Source organism: Pagrus pagrus (genome assembly GCF_965226575.1).
Source record: "Pagrus pagrus genome assembly, chromosome: 1".
Taxonomy (NCBI): Eukaryota; Metazoa; Chordata; class Actinopteri; order Spariformes; family Sparidae; genus Pagrus; species Pagrus pagrus.
In genome coordinates this window covers 31,786,684-31,808,356 of record NC_140185.1, presented here as the reverse complement: position 1 = coordinate 31,808,356, position 21,673 = coordinate 31,786,684, and the positions used below count along the sequence as shown (strand labels likewise).

The window sequence follows — 21,673 nt, the reverse complement described above, 5'->3', positions numbered from 1 at the left end:
CGTGCGTCATGTGTCATTCATCATCTTTTCTTATGTTTCCCAAATTTTTTGTCTCTTCTGTTTCTTGTTTACTTCTGTGTATTCTAGGCGCTGAGGTCTTCATAGGAGTCACGCTGTTCTGCCTCTGCCAGTGATTAGTTAAATATGGGATGCTGCATTCTTAATCACTTTTCTTCTCTCCCCTCGTTATTCTTCTGTCAAGCAGCGCTCAGAAGAGTTTGTTCAGGACGCTATTTACTAACACACTCCCTCTTTCAACTCCCCCCTTTATAGACAGCGTCCCTCTTTTGATGATGATTAATTTAATTTCCAGTGGATGTCAAAGTGTTGGCTGGGAGCTGGAGAGATAAGTCTTTAAGTTGTCTTTCAAAGAAGAAAGCTGCAGCTCCAGACAGTTCTTTGATTTATTACACGTCTTCATTCTGTGTTATGTTTAATTCAGGCAGAAATAATTCCCCGCTATTTGGACAACAGAAAAGGGGAAGAATGATGAGAGAGACGTCGCTGGGACAAGCCCCGTCAACACAGGCTTGTTTCTCTCGCAGGTGACGGATGCTGGCCTTGGATCCAGACATCAATGGGCTTAGAGAAAGTTTCCCACCTTTCAAGGCTTGAGCTTATGTGCCTGCACCCAAGGCTCTGATCTCTGCAACCGGCTTACCTACAATCTCAAGAAATTATATACTATTTAAGTATTTAAGTCCACTTGTGAGCCGGTTCTTCAGAACTGTTGGCAATCCCACTCTACCAGCCATCCCTGTCTCATCCCTCCTGGCACTATTTTACGAGCCTGTTGTCAGATGTTTCCAGGTAACCATGGTCTTTTCCTGGAACCACCCCAAAATCAAAAATGCATATTTTTCCTCTTACGGTTCGTGAATGTTTCCATGCTTTGGTGTGAGGTGCTGCTCCTGTGAGCCGTTTCATGTAGGAACTATTTTCTTTCTGTGTCACCGCGCAGAAGCGAGCACCCACTCATGAACGAGAGGCTAGCTAACGTCAAAGCTCGGGCAAGGAGGACGCCAATGATGCCTTTAATGTTTACATCCCATGCTGTCATCTGCACAAGCCTTTTGCCCTTGAATAGATGCGCGCTTCCTTCTGCGCGGTGTTACAGTGTAGTTTGGAAGAAAATAGTTCCAACGTGAAAGAGACGGCGCTTTGAGCGCTGAAAGACGAGTGCCATCCAGTTCCATCATATTCAAAAGAAGGCAGACATCTCTTCGGCGGATATTATCAAACTCAGCAACTCACACCGAACAATCCGCATGGATAAATAGCACTGCAAGCACAAGGAAAATATGTATTTTTTATTTGGGGGTGAACTTTAAATTGGCAAGCTGAACAGGTGTCTCACAACACCAGAGTTGATGTTTTTTTTTGTATTTTAATCCGATCAATTTTCCAGTGCCATAAAAACTTGAAATGCTTTGCTATCACATTTCTCATAGTGGCAGTTTTGGGTTGTGTTGCGTCCAAAGCAAGGTTACTTGGGGTTTATGAAACTTAAGACTGGAGTCATAAGGTCACAGGCTTACTGTAAGTTAGAGCGTGAGACGTCTGGACATGTTTGCTCAAGTAGTTGTGGAATCCAGGTTGGGATTGGATTTCATGGCTGGTTAGGGGTCTCATTTTATATTTTTTTTTACTTTCTCCAGCTGAATCTGTAACTAGATATTTTTGGTCTCTCAAACCAGGGCTGTGTGGGTTTGGTGGTAACAGCATTATCAGAGGTTCATTCCCGGAAGTTGTTGGAGAAAGTGAAGAAACGCTTGATGTGAATTTGCTTTGGTGGAAAAGTGTAGTTTTTTGAGGCAACACACCAAGGTGCAAATTGACAACAAATCAAAATAGTGTATTAATATGTAAATATATAAACAGCAAACATGTAATTCAAGGGTAATTCTTTTTTCTTTTTTTTCAGCAGTTTAGTTAGTATGTTAAAAAAATGTTTTTCAGGTCGCTATTCCCGGTCTGATTCGAGCACCGCTGTAGGCAGACGGCCTGTTTTTAAAGTCAGCAGACTACAGCGCCGGGTTAGTGCTGTTCGGTTTCTGGAGAGCAATTTTCCCTCAGTTATATCTCTACAGTCGCTGAAGCACCGTGGCTGGCTGTGTAATATCACTGACTAATGATACCGTTCAGCATTTGGATTTCAGAGGCACTTTCCTGTGCTCATCAAAACCTTCACAGTTTATATTCCGACAATTATGTGGGAAATGAAAGTGTCTGCAAACAAAATATTAACAGATAATGAAAAAAGATGCACAACCCGACTAAAACTTGAGTGGGTGTAAAAAAGAGAGAAGAGGCGGCGGTATTAAATAAGTACTAGTGCTGCCTTCGCCCTCCCACCATGGTATAACATGATAATGCAATCTGCATAAAAGACTATTTGTCTTCATTAATGATAGGGGAAGGAGAGCAGACTAATGCTCCCTGCTGCAGCCCTGTTTCTCTCAGCTGTCCCTATCACTGCCTGCATGCTCGCCTCTTCACAACACTTGCTCTGTTATTATTCACTGTTGGGCTATCTCCTGACAGGTATGCAATGGAATGTAAATTCCCTGCCTTGTTAGGGTGTTGGGAGGCTGTGTACTTGCGGTTTGGTTAATCAGTCATCCGCACTGCCCCCCCCACCCACCCCCCCACATTCTCTAGACTCGGCCACAGCCTCTGTCCTACCTCCCTCCTGGCTGCTGAGGAGGTGATGGATGAGCCTGGAGGTGAAGAGTGAGGAAGACACATTAGAATTTGACCATATGAAGAAGCCTGCGCGTGAGGGCAGGAGAAAAAGCGTGCTCGCGTGTCCGTCAGTTTAAGCTTTGACTCTGCATATGGCGCGCTCAGTCACACATCCAGACATGGACACGCCGCCATCGGAAATCCGAGCCTCGTCGCAGCAGGAGCGGGATCGAGAGGCATTGTTACTTAATCTCCTTGCCCTCTGTTACCTGCTACTAACTCCTTTCGCTTGGCTCCCGGCCAGTGGGGTGCCATGCATTTAACACGGGAGATAAGAGAAGGCGCTGTCGCTTGCTCCCTGAGGTCTTGAGGAGCTTTATGGTTTTTTAATGAATCTTCACGGGCTTAACGACCCAGAAATCTGAGGCTCAAGTCTAATGTCCTAAAATAAATAATTGATTCAGTTACAGTCCCGCGCTGGTCCATCCAGCTGTTTTGCGGGTGCCACGGTTTCGTCTCTCTGCTTCGGCTGATCTGTTTTCCCCCCGTGCTGTCTGTCACTCCTCAGCTCTGTCTCGTCCTCCTGGCCTCTGCTGCAACACCCTGCTGCTGATAACCTTCCTGACAGCCCTCTTTCATGAGCCTCAAATGTGTCCTGCCCGTCTTTCACTGAGCGCTGCCACAGGTCTTATCTACACTCACACACATTGGCCACACACAACAGCACTGTAAACACATCCTCACAGAGTATAGAAGCGGTTCTCCTCCAGCAAGCCTGCTTGGAAGCTCCTGCTGGCCGGCCGTCACTGATGGATCTCTTCTTCTCTCTCCCGATAGAAGGGCAGAGAAAAGGCGTTGCTGTCATCTCATCTCCATCACCTTTTTTCTGTGCTTAACGCAAAAGCAAAGACTTTTAAAAACAGACCTGTGCTTTGAAAGAGAGCCGGACCGTATAATGCGCTGGATCCCATACGCAGAGAATTATGAGGTGGCATTTCAGTTCCCCCGGAGCATTACACAGTTGTTATCTGTAATGATTCGGGTGCCAGTGGAACAAACACGTCTTCAGAAGAGGCTAGCTTCGTGTTCCGAGCTCTTCTGCTCGTAATGTGCAGCATAAACATTGCAATCTTCCAGCTTGTTTTGAATATGCATGCAATTAGCCAACCAAATTAAGCAGAACTAAATTAAATGGCGTCGGTGGAAACAAGCATAGCTGGTGATTTATGGCGCTGCACTGTTTACGGTGATGAAGTGCCTGGGGCTAATGAATAGCCCGGGTAAACAAATACCTGGCTTTAAAAATGGATCTGCTCCTGGAAGAACAAAGAGAAGGTAAACACCGATATAAAAAAAAAAAGTAGGGGTGGCCTTCACCATTGTTCAAGACTCTATGGTGCTTTTAATGTGCCATGCTGTGAGGCAAATAATTCTTCAGCTGTAGCATTTACTGAGCCCGGTTGTGTCCAGTTTGCACGACCCCCTGCCAACATCGCACATTTCTAAAGAAAGCAGGACGTGTGGCGGACACATGATGCTTGAAGATGGCAATTTTGTGTGGTTAACCTGACTGACGGGTGACTTTGTCGATTTTAAAATCGTTAAAAGCCTCTGTCCCTGTGTCAACAGAACATGTGTATGGATTGGATTGAGGATTATGCAAATGAGAGATGACATATTGATCCAGGACAAAGATGTGATAATCTTTTCATATACATATACTTCAGATACAGCCCACAATCATTTGGCTGTGCATGATATTTGCCTTTTCCTGCCATTAATTACAAAATCAGAACCTCCGGATTGTGTTGAATAATTATATATTTGGACGGCAACTTTCTGTGTTGTTCTACACGAGCTTTGCCTAATGAGCAGTCTTGCTAACTGAAATAACAGCCAATTAACAAAAAGAAAATGGCTTCGTTTAGACATCACAGTGAGTGTAACTTCTATTTTCTACCTGATATTCACCTCCAGACTCTAAAACACTGAACCTCTTGTTCAGCACCATCCATAGGGCTGATAATCACTCAGAATCTGCATCAGTCAGTAAAGGTGTGTGTACCGAGGGCATTGGGATGGAGCCAGATATGAGTCATGAGCCTTCAGGGTTGATGTGTAAATCAGCTCAACTGTGTGAAGGCAACTGCTGTTGTCACCTCGGTCTCGAATTTGAATTTGCCACTGAAGAATGCTACAAGGTGTAAAGACGCACTCATCCATGCAGCAACATGGCATCGATGATTATTCAAGAGCGCCTTGGGAGTGGCAGCATTTCTGAATACGCTTGGAAGGTGAGGGAGACTTCAGTCACCCGGAGAGAAAAAACAAAACACCTGCCTATTCAATCAGTTTACCTCAATTTTCACAGCGCTAAATGCCATTATTCAGCTGTGCAACCAAGCAAATCTGAGCCACGCTCGGCCCCAAATCGTCCCCTCGCCCTCGCAGCGAGGCTGCGGCGTGCAGACAGCCTTCTGCTCCCCAAACAATTACACGCTAATCTGCAATGTGAAATGAGTATTAGGCTTTTTAATCTCATAGGAAGAGAGTCCCCTACTTCACCCCAAAGTAGTGGAAGTTATATTATCTCCCAGAGTTTCTGACCTTCTCTCTCCAGTCCCCATGCACCCTCCAGCCCTACCGGTCAACCACCCCACACCTCTCTCCTCCATCAGGATAGGCAGCGAGCAGCTCCTCCTTCCAGCCACCTTTCTCTAGATTAGCCCCCTGACACCACGGGCTCAGCTATTTAATTGCTTGTCGGATTGAATGTTCTCCAGTTTCCCCCCGCCCTTCATCTAGCTTGCAGATATTGCTACTCATTAGTATGTCCTGTACCACCACAGCTGCGGTTGCTTGTAGGGGGGAAGACAGACAAGTCCATAACATTATGCTCATCCTCCCACAGAAAGCAAGCCTGTATGTCACCAGTACAAGACAGTGACACACTAACGTTCAATGAAAACAGCTGCATTCTCCCCCTCTTATGCAGCTAATGCAGCACTCTGTCAACTCTCTTTAAAGCTTGAGCCCTTAGCTAAAAGTTATAAACATTTTTTCCACACATAGAGTAACTGTACCGTAATTGCCTATCTAACAGTATGTAAAAAGTACAAAAATAAGATCCAGGCTACAGAGACACAAACTTCTTTTACTTGAAGTTTTCAACAACTTATTGACGTGTCCCAAAGTGACCCTGTGCTCAGTATCTGCTGGCTGTTTTTTTCATCTGCCAATCTACCAGCTATTCTCTTTCTCTCGCCCACGTCCTCCTGAGTCAAATAAGGCCGTCATCCCCCTCATGTGACTGACGGTGACTGATGATGTGCAGTATAGCTGTCACACCGATGATTTCAGAGCACTTTGATCGATAGAAGTGTAGGAAGTGTTTCACGGAAGACTTTTTTTTGCCAGTTTCAGTTCTTTTCAATCTTATTCATCTGCAAGCAACGTATTTAAATGAAGAAGGTGACCTTTTGGATGGAAATTTTAAGTTTAGTATCATCTTCTGGATATTTTATTGTAAGTTACAAAACTTAATATTTTGTTCTCTCTATTTGTGTATTTTGTTTATTTTGTTTTTCGGTTCGGTTCTTCATAAGCTTCACTTATCCACGTATAACAGCATTGTCTGTCATAAGTTACAGCCAAATAGATATCACACTACTTTGTACTTAATATCATCTTCTGTAGCAACATCTCCAGCACCATGGACAGTGACATTAAAATGTTCTTAATAGCATTGTGAGTTGCCTCATTGGACGACCTGTGTTTGATGATTTATATAAAAGCAGTCATAAAATGAAACCTAACACTCCTAACTTCCAGAGTAACATACAGTGGCTTTCCAAAGCTGCTGCTGGACTATGTTTCTTTATTAGTCTTTGGTCAATCCATTTATTAAGTAGCTGCAGCTATTTAACAAGTCGCTCTTGCTCGGTGACAGACATGCATTTGCAGTGGTGCTCGATTTACCCTGGTAATACCCCGCCTGGACCTGAGGCATGCGGTATTTAAGGGGCAAAGCCAGGGGAGTGTCCACCACCAGGATGTATTGCTCTGAAGCACATTCATGAAGGGAAGGATATTGTCTACATTGTTGTTTATCTTAATATAGAGGCCTCAAGTCTTTTTCTCACACTCAGCACTCAGAATAACAGCAGTATGTATGCTGAAGTACTGTATGTGGCTGAGCTCGAGGCACCTTTGTGTTTTATCGCCTCCACTTTCATGGCATTGTGTGATCTGGGCCTGACTCTTGAGTAAAGTGTGTCATGCAGCGTGTCATGCATTATAGAGCTGGAACAACTAGTTGATTCATTTATTGGTTAAAGGAAATTAATTAATTAAAACTATTTTGATAATTGATTACATGTTTCAGGTATTTTTAAGCAAAAATGCCCAACATTTGCTGGTTCCAGCTTATTAAATGTAAAGACTTGCTGCTAAATTAAGTGTATTTCGTTTCTTGGACTGAAGAAGTCATTTGTAAGACGTTGCTTTTGGCTCTGGGAAATTGTGATGAGCTTTTTTCACCACTTTTATTACTCGATAATGAAATAATTGTTCGTTGCAGCCCTAATTCATTCTTCTTTTAAAGGTAGGGATTCAAATCTTTGACTTGATTAAATCAGTCTGGGTTCTGTTTCTGGATTGAGAGGCCACAGGGCCTGACTGTTCAGGTAGGGTTGGTGTTCGATAGCATTTTATACAATCCCAATCCGGTGTGTAATTCACTCTGAATCCATCCAAATCCCTTATTGAAATTGAGCTATTTAATGTTTGTGAGTAACTTTTTACCCATAGACACCAATTACTTAAGAAAATTCAGGTATTTGTAACCAAATCCAAAATGGCTCCCGCTATCAGAACCCAACCCTACTTCCTAGCAAACTAATTTCCCTTTTTTTTCCAGTCCTGTTGCCTTCCTTTCCTTTTCTAGCCCACAGCTACTACTACAGCTGATTCTTGGATCACAAAACAAACCGGCTCTCTACCAAATGATGGCATCTCCTGCCGTTATCTGTTTTTCACTTACCCCTTCTTCCTTTTCTCTTTTCTCCTCTATGTTTCCTGTCATTACTTCCCCTTCCTCACTCCCTTTGTCGTTGTCCATTTGTGCCTCTCGCTGCTGTCCCCCTCCTTCCCTCCATCTCTCCTCTGGCGACTTGGGCGACACTTGCAGTAGAGATTAAAGTGATCAAGGACCTACCGTGGCCCCCTCCTGTCGGGCAGCTCAACACCACCCCTCCAGTGGTGGAAGAGCCTGAGTCTCCCTCCCAGACAGCTCAGCCCTCGCCAGGACAGACGAGCTGTGACCAGCACCACCATGGTGGGTGTTGGTGTTCACATTGTCCGGCGTCTTTCCCGTCAGTTACCCCCATCCCTTTTCATTTGTCTGTCCATCCATCCATCCATCCATCATTGACTTCTTTCAATGTCGTTGTACAGTATATCTATCTGTCTATATGATATGAGTGGTGAAGAGTGTGAATATGATCCCCAAATCAGTCACACACTTTCACAGTCCAAGTGTACACAAAAAAACAATCATACTGTATTTCCTTTGCAACAGATTTCACCAACAAACTGAAAGTATCCGCTCACACTTAACTTGTCACGTATCTTTTAGAGAAGCACTGTACGATATGACTTTAGGTATTAGCGCAGTAATGACTGAACTTTCCCATCTGGATTACATGTGGCAGAAAATCACTAATTCGTGTGCAGGTTTTAGGACTGAAGGCTCATTAGTTTTAATTGTGCCGAACTGCCTTCTGCATGCGTAATTGCCATTCGCTGTGACCCCCATTTCCTCTTGTCAACATACTCATAACCGTCCCAGATGTCCCTCTGGCCCTCTGTTCTCTACAAGTGGCTTACAAGGATTGAAAAATCAAACTCATTTGAGGCAATTTTGAGTTCTCGACTGGAGTCTTTTCACCTCAGGTTTAGCCATATTTACCATTAATTCATCTTTTCTCAACCGATAGAGCCTCCAGTTGATTTTTGAAGCCCTTCCACAGACTCACACTCTGACTGCTGTAATTACCCGGGGAAAAGAAGGACATGTAGCAGAACTAATGCCAGGAATGGGATTTCCCCTGACAGAGTGGGAAGACTGAGAGTGAGGCCGTGTAAGAGGACACCGCTGCATGCTGTAGGCGAGGACAGGGCAAGGAGTTGATTTATGCCCATAAATCCATGGGAAAGGTTCTGGTTCCCCTCTGTGATGTGAGCGGGTTTAAGATTGGCGTCCAGCTGTAAAGTGATCCTCTCTCTGTCTGAGCCACTCTACATCTCGGGGGGGTCAAAGGTCACTGTGGCAGACATGGGGGGGGTGATGGCCTCTGCGACCCCTGTGAGTACAGTTACAATGCACTCCCTTGACCCCAGCGCTCAGGCAGACCCTCAGTCACACACCGAGACATTAGTCATCTACACTCGCACAGGATTGCTTCCATACTCCAGATTGGCTCAGTCAGGGTGAAGAGTTAAAGTCTCTGTATGTGTTTGTGAAGGCTCTTGTGGTTTGCATGATCCATTACAGCTCGGGGAAATCTGCCATATCCGTCCAGCCTCATTATCAAAATGTAAATGCGGCTTGACAGGGTAGATATTACATCTACATATAAATGGAGGGCACTTTTGTGCGAGTATAATGACGAGCTTTTCGCCTTTGTTTTTTGACACAAATTAATTATCTTCACTCTGAAGCATTTCTCTTACCTTCTCGTTCCCTTTAATCAAAGAAGACTTAAAAAAAGCAGAGTAATTAAAAGATATCATTAAAATATTTCAATTTAAATCGATTCACTGGATGACACTTTGGAGGGTCGTTCCTTTGTCTTGGAAAAACCTAATTAGTTTCTTTTTTGGATTTATATAAAAGAAGAAAGCCTTAATCCTAGATGGTGGAAACTCTAAAAAATACATTAAGAAAAGCCATCCAACAAATCAGTTTCTTCCAAGTTGCATATAATTAATATCGACATAAAAATTATTGAGGTTTTTTTACTCTTTTTTTTTTTTAAGCAACCAGCTCCCGTGGTATTAAAACACGCGGAGCTGTATTTTCAGTGTGCAGCACATGCTAATGAGATGCAGACCTGTTAATCATTTCACACTTCCTGGCTGGAAAAACTTAATTTTCACCACGTGGCACTGTGGTCGGTGTAACACTTCGCCCCTCTGACTAGTCATCCTTTTCGATAGGAGCACCATTAGTAAATGAGAATTAATTAGCCAGCTTAATTAGAGAAATTTCATCTTGAGTGTGTGCAGAGAGGGGGGAGAGGGGCAGGTTGCCCTGGTGATGCGTTTTATTGCAGCTATATTCTTGATGTCTCTCTTACTTTATGTTTTAAATATTAGGTATACCATATATATTAAGTTTACCATTTCATTTTATAGTGTTTCCTTATTTAAGATGTGTTTGTGGCCACTATAAATATCTCTCTCCCTCTTCCTATGGCGCTATTTTGTCTTGTGTTGCAGTACAATCATGGAAATGTCATCTTAACATCTGTGTTTATCTGCGTCCCAGCCAATCAGCTCCCTCTCTCACACTCTCCCCCTCCTCTATGCTCTCCATTAAGGAAGCTATATTCATCTGAAGGGGGGCAGGTCTTCGAGCCATCAGTCACCATCTGACTGACAGTTCAATCTGATACACAGATTCCATTTGCGCTGCTTTACAAGCAACAATACTGATAACACACACACGGATGCCCCCTGCACATCTACGTACGCGTCTTTGTGAGTGTGCGTGTAGGCACTTGCGCATGTGTGTTCACCCCAAGCTGCCAGCTCTCAGTGCTTTTGTTCTCCTCCGGTCCAATCTTCTCGTCAATCTCCTGTCGGCCATGTCTCAGACCGTTTGCTCCAGAGAATTAAAGGGGAATGAGTTTTGGCTCCTTCCCATTGATATTCAGCCCTTAAGAACATAATTCTGCAACAGTTGTGAAGCTGGTGTTGTGTGAAATGGCAGTCAGTCAAAGCAGACACGGGTCCATTCACTGTCAGGGAAAATAAAACGGTAGCTTTTGTCTAGTTTGGAGGCTCTCTCTTCAGCTCCTTGTAGAGCGATGCACTCTGCCTGTGGAAAAGTCTCGGCTCTGACAGGAAAGGTTGATGGGGTGAGCTCCACTGAGAATAGCCACTCAAGCCTTTCTAGGAGGTGGAGAAAAAGAAAAGGGTTTAATCAAGGTCAAATAAAGCACTGATTGTGCTGAATCCGGGGAAGGGTTGGAATTAGTGTGGGCGTAGAGAGAATGGAGAAATTGCAAAGAGCTGAGGTCAGGCGGATGGCTGAGTGGGCTATAGATACACTGAGAGATGGACTGTGTGGAAAAACCAAGATAGCAACATTCATCCTTATGCCACATGAGCAGACACCTTTTTCCAGCCTCATATGCTCAGATCACTGATGGACCGTTCAGATAATCTTGAAAGTACATTTTTATCCAACTTGTATATGGACATACATTGTAAATGGTTGCTGCAGGAGCAGACGTTACATTAGGACCATCAGAAACAGTGGAGATAAGAGATCATAACTGCTACTCCTCTGTCTCTCCTTTTCTTTTCTACCACTCGACGAGCAGACATTCCTCCACAGTCCATTTCCCACTATCTTTTTCTGTCCTTGGCTAACAAATACACAGAGAGACTGAGAGGGACAGGACCGGAGTGAGCGAGATGGAAAGATCAGAAGAAAAGGTCAGGCTGGAGAAAAAAGAGACGGGCCAGACATATGCAAAGAGGAGGAGAGAAATTGAGAGTGAAGGAGGGAGAGAGAGCAATTGGCTGCGTCTTCATGTTGTGATCTGTCAGCGTTGACAGGGATGAGCGGAGCAAACATGCATCTCCCTTGTCCCCTTGGTCAGTTTCCATGGAAACGCTATTTCTCACCCATACACTTACTGTATACTGTATGTTCATCCCGCTTGCACTGTATTCCCAGCAGTCAGCGTGTGGTTCAAATGGACTGTATGAAAAAGTAGAGTACTAATAATGTCTTTCATTTGGACTTACATGCAACACAGGGGGGATTGTTCGACTCCCTATTGTCGAGCATGAGCATCAGACCCTGAAGAAGGGATGCTACAGCTCATAGCCTTCCCCGGGTCTGAGGTTGGAGCCACAATTTACCCAGCCCTCATGCAGCGGTACAATTCGGCTTTCGGTTTTTTTCAGACTCAGCCGCAGCCCTATAACGAACAAAAGTGCACAGGCCAAGATAACAACCGTAGTTGTCATTTGGAATAATCATTTCCATGAGTTTATGTTTAGGGAAACGCATCAGTGAGCTTAAGGCCAGCGAGTTCAACCTGGACCTGGAGTGGAGGTGAAGGGGAGCCCCTAGTGGTCAGAGAGGAAACAGCAGCACAGCGTCTCACTGCCCACGGTCCATGCTTTCACATGCAGAGGTGGAAGAATCATCAAATCCTTTAGTTTAGTAAAAGTACAACAGCAATAGTTACAAAGTACTCCATTACAGGCATTTTTCTTGCAACCAAATTTTACTGACAAAAGTATCATAAGCTAAATGTACTTAAAGCATCATGATTTGCAAAATAAATGTCACATATGACATTACAAATACTGATCCATCAATTTATAAGCAGACATGGAGCAAGATATTACTACTGAGGGTTCCTATCACAAGATAAATGTTCAGGGTTGTAAGATGATTCATGGACCACAAAATAAGAAGAAAACAACATTCTGTCACACAAACATTAATTTCTTTTGACTGTTTGTGTGAAATATTGCAGTATATTGCATAACTTTTTATATGTGACAAGGGCGCCCAACCAGACAATGCAAGTTGTTTTGACAAGTAGGGAACCACTGGTTTGGTCTATCACAATGTATCACATTTTATAAGATGAGCATGTATTTTTTTGTTATATCTTAATCGGAAAAGTAACATCCAACCAAAGCTGTCAGCTTCTCTAGAAACTAAAAGTACAATATTTCTCACAGTAAAGTACTTTAAGATTTGAGTAAATGTACAATCACTGATTACAAGATCTCAGGATGCAGCACTGGTTTACTGTCTCGTAGAAGTTTGTCACATAACCAGTCCAGTTAAAGCACATTGCTCACTTCTCCTACATTCATTGTAAATGCATGTAAGGGAGACGACATGTCATCGAGTTCATTGAACATTTTCTGTTTTGTCACTCATACTGTATCTACAGAAAATCTTCCCCATTTAGCCCCACTTACGGGCATCCACAAGCTCAGTGAAATTTGTTGACATGGTGTTGTCTCGTGTTGATTGATTGATACTGTCAGCCCTTCCACTCAGGCTGGCGCAGGAACACTCGGCGAGCTCACAAACTGTAAAGCGTAATGCGACCCTCTGACTGGAATGCTGAGTCGAGACAGTTGTAGACGCGTCTCCATTGACATGTTGTGAAGATCACAGTGCCTGTCTGTCTCTGCACTGCCTGCCATGTTCACCCGGGGTAATTAAACACCAGATGCGAGGCAGGCCATCAGTTAATCCAGTGGCTTCATACTACATTAACTCCTTCCATCAAAGGCTCAGCGTACGTGTTGATCTTAAACCTTTTAAGCAGCCAGCGATCTCCAGTTAAAGCTCGTCATATGTTGCATAGTGTTGCTGTTATTACTCGAGAAGCTTGTCGGTAGCTCTAAATAGGTCTTTCCAAAGCCAAGTGCCTGTGACATCCATTATAGTGATGGATGAGGGAGCGAAAACAGCTAAAACACACACACAGATGACCTCACCACTACTGCAACCAGTGTTTCTTTGTTTTACCCTCCGCAGCCCTCTGACAGAAGTGAGAATTCACTTTCATTCGTCCTCGCCGACATTATCTTCTCTTCCCCTGTTAGCTTTTGTCAATGACGGCAAATGTTTTTCTGTGTGCCGATTGGCTGCGAATTCTCTCAGTGACCTCCGCCAGTCATGTCATGAGTGCAGGTCACCTCCAGCTCCCCCCCGCACACCATCAAACACTTCCCTGTGAGGCTGCCAAGACAGCTTATCATGCCCACAGTCGACCGTGAGAGTTTTGGAAAGCCAGTTTAATTTTTAACGCGGAGTTGCTTGTGTGGGGGAATTGTCCGTGTATATGTGTGTGTGAGCGTGAGTGTGCACTGTGTGCAAATGAATTTTACAAGCGTGCTTGTTTTTAGCGGTTTGGAGGAAGTTTGTGTGTGTGTGTGTGTGTGTGTGTGTGTGTTTTCTTTCACTGGAATGTGTACACAGTGGGGAAGGATTGATTTATGCCTCCTCAACTGTGTGTACATGTCCTTCAGTTGAATGAGTTACACAGTGACACAGAGTGTGTGTGTGGATTTATGTTCTCACACACCTCATTGCACTTTTCTAGTTTAACCACAATTTAACTTTAACTCAAATTTCTACTTCCTGTTAAGCACAGTAGCTTTCCCAAGTGACCTTAACCTGAAGTCTAGCTGAAGTATACATACTATACAGGACTATGTTGTGTTATTATGAGCTGTGAATGGTCTCACTGTTTTAAAATATCCGTCATACTCCAGGATAAGCTGTTTCAGCTGTTGCATTTTCCTTTATTACAGTCCAGTTTGATGGTGTGGAGAAGTCTCGGATGTCCCCGACCAAGGAGGGGAAAACCCGCCCGCTTCAGCGGCACTCCAGTGGATGTCTGGTCAACACCAAAATGACTTCACTGGACCACTGCAGCTCCTCTCTCGGGGAGCGAATTGACCCCACCATGCCCCTAGAAAGCCAGTTGTGAGTTGGAGTTGTTGCTTTATTATGACTGCATGTTATTTGAGATGCACCACTTTGGCCTTTTTGTTCATGCTGTTTTCATGAGCCAGTTTGACCCTTGGATTTTCATTTCCTCTGCTCTATTTTCCTTTGTTCTTCTGCTTTCTCATTTTTTATTTCCTATTGTTTTCCATAGCTGGTACCACGGAGCGATCAGCCGGACAGATGCAGAGTCTCTGCTCAGGCTGTGCAAGGAGGCGAGCTACCTGGTGAGAAACAGCGAGACCAGCAAGAACGACTACTCCCTCTCCCTTAAGTAAGGACAACTCTCTTCTTTCATAGATAAAAAGCCACAAACACTCTTGTCACATAGGCAAGTGCACATGACAGCTGGGTGAAAGAGTAATTGCAAATGCTCTGTATGATTTAGCCTCTTAAAGAGGGAAAAAACAAAAAACGAGTGTCTGTGAGAAATGCAAAGACAAACCGCAGCAGCTGCACATGCTTACTGGTGAAGTACACAGAGTGGCAGAATCTAACATCTTGCTTACAAAGGTCGCTGTCTACCTGCGCCCCACTAGCCTGCTGACTCTGCCTTCCCAATATGGTAATAATTCTCACCTTTCAGACCTCTATCTCCCACCTACATCCTGCCCGCCCCCCGTCCTCCACCCTCCCCAGTAACCCCTCTGACACCGTCGGCTCGCTTGATCCGCTGATGTGCCCACAACTCAGTTAATGGTGCCCTTCATCAACGACCCCTGATCCCTGTCGTGTCCAGCAGAGGGTTCAAAGGAGCCACTCTGATTGGTTTAGTCTAGTCTGGCATTTGGTGGAGGTGGAGGTGAAGGTTACTTTATCTTGAAGGCCCGCAGTGCAGTCACTTCCCATTCTTTTGACGGGAACGTGCGCCTTTGATGGGTTTCGGATCAAGGACTTTCACTCCCAGGAGTCATAGCAACGGTGTCGATCGTAACCAGATACGTGTAGCGCTCTAAAAAAATTAACAAATTATCTCGAGCCATCGGGTTTAATATCTTCATCTTCTCTTTGTATACAGTCCATTTTACATTTCACTGCCGACTCAACCATGTGACATTTACAGAAATCTCTTCAACCATGACAACCTTCACATGAGATGAAACTCTAATATGCTAAGAGACATTGATTAGCCCGGCGTTATTATGGCAGAGCTCATCTTGCTGCAGGCTTATATATCTTGGCTGGGAAACATTAATGCTTTCCACTGCTCCAATTCTCCTCATGCCAAATGTAGCTGACTGCCAGTCTAACTTCCTCGTCTCACTGACTGATCATCTGCTTACGCTTGTACGACTGCCTCTTTTTCTGCCCTACCGGTTGACAAAAAAGCCTGACTTTACTAACTGTTGGACTGCCAACCTGCTGCACTGGCATGCTGAGTGACTATAAACCAAAGAGTGTAACCGCCTGAATGACTGGTTGAGTGCTAAACACTGTATATTTATTCTGTTTTTAAAGTAGTCTCAGAGACTGTTTGGATTGTGAAGTAGCTGAGAAAGCCAAATACATTTTCCTTGGAGCTAAAAGGGATGTAAATGCAGTCCAGTAATATCACTTTAAATAGCATTGAGTAGGAGTACATTATTTAGTACTCATAAAAGAGGATACATGATCAATATCTGTAAAGTGGCAGAATATATTAGCAAATTTATAAGAGCTTAGTAAGTAAGACCTGGGTGGAATAGACCCACATCTCCAATGTATTTAGAAGAAAAAGGGTTTTAGCCATAGGGAGGGAGTGATAATTCAGAGAGAGAGATGTTGATGAATGCACCTCTAATAAGCACTAGTCGAAATTTGTAGCAAGAACCTATAATGATATTTTTTAGTGAAGCTTGAGAGAATTAATCCATCCATCTCTCTAAATAGCTAAACGGAGATTGCCTAATGCTGGAGGTTTTACTCCCCAAATGAAATAACTGATGGCTAGATCAATTGAATGAAAAACTTTTGGAGAAGGAAAAAGAAAAAAGATTTTTTTTTAACTCAATGAGGCAATAATAAGAGCAGGGCATTTCATCTTGAATAACAGCTTTATTTGATTTCTCTGGTGAAAAAGATGGTTTTAACCTTCATTCATGTATTCACACTAATTCACATCCTGCAGCTGTCCAGCCACCCCTCCCTCCACCCCTCCACCCCTCCACCCTCAATAATAAGCTGCACTATTAGAGCTGATGATAGAGGAGTACAGTTGGTAAAGTGTTTCACTAATGGGCAGCTCGGTTGGTAAGGCAGAAGGAAGCTATACTTACGGTAGTTTGCTGACATGATTATTTATGCTGATTAATTCAAACCACACTTCCCACAAACCTGCTGCTCTGACCTAAAGACTGCTGTTTACAAAACTGAAAAGCAAGTCGCTGGATGGCGTCCAGAGAGAGGAGGAAAAGAGAATGCTGAGAAGATTGTGTTACGATCGATGTAGCTTTAAGGTTGTTTAATCTCTCATATTGTGGCCGTGACCAGCAGAGGTTACTCTCCTTAAGCTTTTTGGGGCCTTGAGCAGAGTGAGATTCAGGGATGCCCTTGAAAAACTCACAGTTGATAGGGTTGTCTTTGACAAGAGCAAAGCTCAAAGTTATAGAGAAAGGATCCACTGAGGGAGGGGTGTCCAAGCTTTTTATGCTGGGGGCAACACAAAGAAAAAAGTATATCCGAAGAGACCGACTTAAAAGTGCAATATGTACCAACTTCAAAAAGTGCATGGCACAGTGATCCACGGAGATAAACCCAGGATCATTTTCGGCATGCCACATCACCTGTGGAAATGTTTCCCAAACACCTGTAGACAGCAGCTGACAGTGGGAGCTGCTGGTGGAGACTTCAGAGAGCATTATCGCATCGCATTTCAATAAGCTCCGACCGCGAACCCTCCCTCACTCCTTCCACATGAAGAGAGAAAGGGTTTGAGAGCAGGATCATGTCCTCCTCCATGGCAGCAAAATCTTGAAAGTGCAGGTTAACCTCTGGGCTCAGCAATAAGACAGCAGCTTCACATACTCCATACAAATGTAGGCGTTGGAGATAAGAGTTGAAGTTCACTGATTTGCCTCTCAAAAAGTGGAAGCTTCACAACAAAAGCCCAAAACTGTAGCCGGTCATTAGCAGCTGTTAACGGTTACTCTGGTGATATGTTCCCCCCTATTTGTTTTGAGTATGAATTCTTACATATCGCACCTTGAACCATGGGACTCATCACCCAACTGGGCGGCACAGTAGGAACTACATTTCTGTACAGTCATTGGGCCAGATATCATTTTCATTAAAACAACTCACACGCTATAGAAAACTGTGTCAGTATCAGAGATAAATGTTGGCATCAAGGCTAATGGACTTAATTCCTGCACTCTGATTTAAGCTGGTTAGATTTTCTTCCTTTCTCTTCTTGGAGTGGTAAATTGTACGATGTTGTAATAAAACATCAGACTGTTCATCGTATTCTCTCTGAGTAGCTGCCAGTGAAAGCACCTGCAGGAAGAAAGAGCGAGCAAAAACATCAACATGGAGCTCGTTCCTGGAAGCTTTGTGTTTCTGTTCGCGCAGACAGCCACATGTGTATTTGTGTGAGTCCTGTCACAGAGCGTCGAATCCGGTGCCTTTGGCGTCGATCACATCAAGCCCACAAAAACAGTCAGCCGGCCAATTCACTGGAATGACAGGTGCCGCAGCACTGCAGGCGGGGTTAACTCGTGAGTTCAGCCTGCTCACATGAGGCTGTCCCCCCTGCTGCCACTGGAAATGAGTGGAAACCCGAGGTGAAGATCCTCCATGTCTGAGGTTGCTGAAAAATGTATAAGGCCATGAGGTGGCACGTATGTGTATTGCATTATTGATAAAGACAGCCATCGTCGAGACCTCCAGTCTCAGGAGTCCTGTGGCCTGACGGAAAAGCATTTTCAGTCAGTTTTGCCCTCCTAACCCCTTTTTTTCTGTTCACCTCCCCCTCACTCCCTACCGTTTCTTTCCTCTCTCTCTGTGGAGAGGTATTTGAAACATATTAAACCCTTCACAAGTCTCTCAGAACACTGTGTCATCCTGTTTCTCACCTCACGAGAGAGCCCTGCACAGCGTGTTTCCTCTGGCTGAGCAGAGAAACTGTTGGTGAAAGAAGAAAATCTCTCCAACCAGAATCTGTTTGAAGTCGGAACACAAAGTACTAAAAAATAAATGGCCACTTGATAGAATAACCAAGAAGTCTTTTTTATTCACACGAAAGACGCGTCCCATTTTTGATGGTGTCTTTGATTATATTTAGACAGAAAAGATCAGATTTTCTTTAAGTGACTCAGGCGAGACACGCGACCGTCTTTTTGCAGCGTATTTAGCCAAATTGAAGCTAAACTTTCCTTTTTTTTCATCAGTTGCTCCTCACAGAACGGTACGGCTCATCCCAGATGGACCCATTCAGTTAGCACTCATACGAAATAATGGGCACGATCAGGATATCTGATGCCCACTAATGCTGAAAAAGGTCATCACTTCTGCCAAGGATCATTATCTTTTGGCGGATGACTTTGCCTTTTCTGGTGCCATAGATTCATAACGCTGAGAGAGCATCATTCATGGAGCAATCCAATATGTTGAAGGTGGAGATAAGCTGCGATTGCTGTCAAGGCTGTTCCTGCTCTGAGGACTACAGGGTTCAAATCAAAGTCACAAACCTCAATAAACAGGACAGGAGACCTCCCCATGTGAGATTAATCCTGATTAGACTACAGAAGCCCACAAACACAGGGATATGATAACACCACAAAGGCCTGTCTCCTCAAAAAAAAAAAAAAAAAAAAAATCCTCCATTTTCATTTTTATCATCAGCCCAGCCGTATTGCTCTGTTGTCCTGGTTTCGGTCTCTGCAGGACTGTAACGTGATAAGCAGCCCTGAACACCGACTGGAAAATCAGCTGGGAATCTATAAATGACGCTATTGATGTGTTTGCCTTTTTAAGTGTGGCTCTGTGTAACCCAACGCCTGTCTCCCAGCGCCCCGTGTGAAGATTCATCAAATGCACTTTGCAGGGAGGATTTCTTGTTTTTTTTGGGTTTTTTTTAAATGAGCTCTCTTGGCACCACTTGCAGAATGGTAGAGACCTGTGGCAAGGGAAATTTGTCCCGCTCTCCTCAAATCACGATGAACCTGTTAATGACATGCTCAAATATCGAGGCCACAGGCGGGGTAATGGAGAAGTCTGATAGTTGTGTTTACTTCGGTTTTATAGCTCGGCAAGCTGGCAGCTCTTCACCTCCTCTCGTCTGTAAAAGATTATGTTTGCATTTGGGATTGAAATATTATCTGTCACCTGCAATACACGGTGTGTAAGACTCCAGAATCTTATAGATTGACTTGTGTGATTTTCTCTAATAGCTCGAGATAATAATAATCATCAGTCTAATATTTAAAATAACAATAGGTACCGGTGGATGATGGAAGCGTAATCACACAGGAAGGAATCACCATTTATCGGTTTAAATCTATTCTTATTCTTGGCGGATGTCCCTCAGTTGAACCCTGTGCCTTCTTCGCTTTTTTTTTACCCCCACTTCAGCGTTATCTCTGCGCCGAGGGGAACTCTGTGCATCATGGAGAGAACACATCCGCAGGGTTTGCACATGCAATTACCAGATAACTAAAGAATGGCCTTACATTTAAGGTGCCTAAAGCCCAGTTCTTGCTCCTGTTGGTCACAGATAATGGGCACATCCACAAATATGTGCATATATTTACAGTGGGGATATATCCATCGACCCCAAGAATATACATTTTGTTCATGGTAGTTGCTTCGCTGGTCTGCCTGACTGTCACAAACCCATAAAATCAACAGTCATTTTTCAGATTTCATGTGGGATTTAATGACTTTCGGCATAAATTACACTTAATTTCCTGCCGTCGCAAATATTCTCTGAAACTCTTCTTCCTCTAACCATTTGTCATTAAACTTGCATCTCTCCATCTTGGCTCATGCCTTGCTTTAGCCAGCAAACAAACATGAATGAATCACAATAATGAAAAAAGTGACACGCAGCCAGATGCCAACGTCTGTAGCTAGTTAATGTAACAAAAACGTTGAAAATAAAACTTCCTTTAATGGTTGAGCCATTAGTTGTCTAATACTTATATATATCAAACAAATAAGCGCTACTGGACGTTATACGGTGAGTTACCGTGTGTGACACATTTCTCATCAGCCTCAAAATGTACCATCTGCTAATCTAATACCTACAGCAAACTTGTGGTAAATTAAAGACTATTACACCCCTTGATTTTATTTTAAGGCTTTTAAGGCTTTTATTGAAGCCGCGGGGAGCCTGTTATATCTCTTCTACTTAACATCTCGTACACACTTACCCTCCATGTGCATCGTCCTCACGAGAATCCTATTTTCCACACCATCTTTGACACAAACAGAATGCATAGTGCAGATAACATTAACTGGCCCCATGAGTCAATGGGGCCGCAGCTCTTATACTTACCTGATGTCGCAGAAAGCGTTGTAGAGAAATGGTAATCCTCGAAGGGTTTCTTCTTTTCTCCAAGTGTAATGGAACATGCACTATTATCCTTCTCGCCATTTCTTTTTCATTTCAGCAACAGGGGTCACATTTTATATCAGGGACGTATAATAACATATGATACAGAATAGAATAGGTGGGAGTCTAGTGAGCCAGAAAGAAGTGATGCACATTATGTTGATGACAGGCCGTAATGCCCACTTGCAGCAAGCGAGCGGATACTATTTGAGCCTACAGCAATCATGACTTAGAACAAGCATTAGCTGCTGATTGAAAAAGCTATTATGCTAATGTATTTTCATAAAGACGGATTATCAAAACAGTATATTTACAGCAGAATATAGGCACCATTAGTTTTTTATCAGTTCCTTGCCAAAGCTTACTGTGGCATCACTTAACTCCAAAAAAAAAAAGTCATTTTCTATTTTAAAGCAGAAGATTACTGGCAAGCTGTAAAATGTATCGATCGGAGGCTCCTTGGAACACACAGGGAGCTTTTAATTTGCTGCGCATTTATTGCTGTAGCTTAAGTGATTTATCCTGGGGGTTCATTAGCCTCATCCTCATGCTCCGCGTGTGAAACTCGGCACCTTAAGCAACCTGCCTTTTAGTCTCCTCCCCAGACAGCTCCAAAGTTATCAGAGGTAATCCAGCTTTCAGAGCGCTGTCACGCACTGTAGGGAGCAACTACAGCA

General features: G+C 43.7%; 1 protein-coding gene across 5 annotated transcripts in view; it reads left to right on the top strand.

Moving 5' to 3' along the window:
* shf (Src homology 2 domain containing F) overlaps positions 1-21,673 on the top strand; it is a 101,408-nt gene that overhangs the window by 75,196 nt on the left and 4,539 nt on the right. For 2 of the 5 annotated variants that reach the window (XM_084361339.1, XM_084361335.1), the window contains 3 exons: positions 7,874-8,020; positions 14,272-14,446; positions 14,622-14,741. In XM_084361339.1, coding sequence (XP_084217465.1) covers positions 7,874-8,020; positions 14,272-14,446; positions 14,622-14,741 — 442 coding nt within the window. The remainder of the gene's footprint in view (positions 1-7,873; positions 8,021-14,271; positions 14,447-14,621; positions 14,742-21,673) is intronic. The other 3 variants (XM_084361337.1, XM_084361338.1, XM_084361336.1) reach the window with 2 other exon arrangements.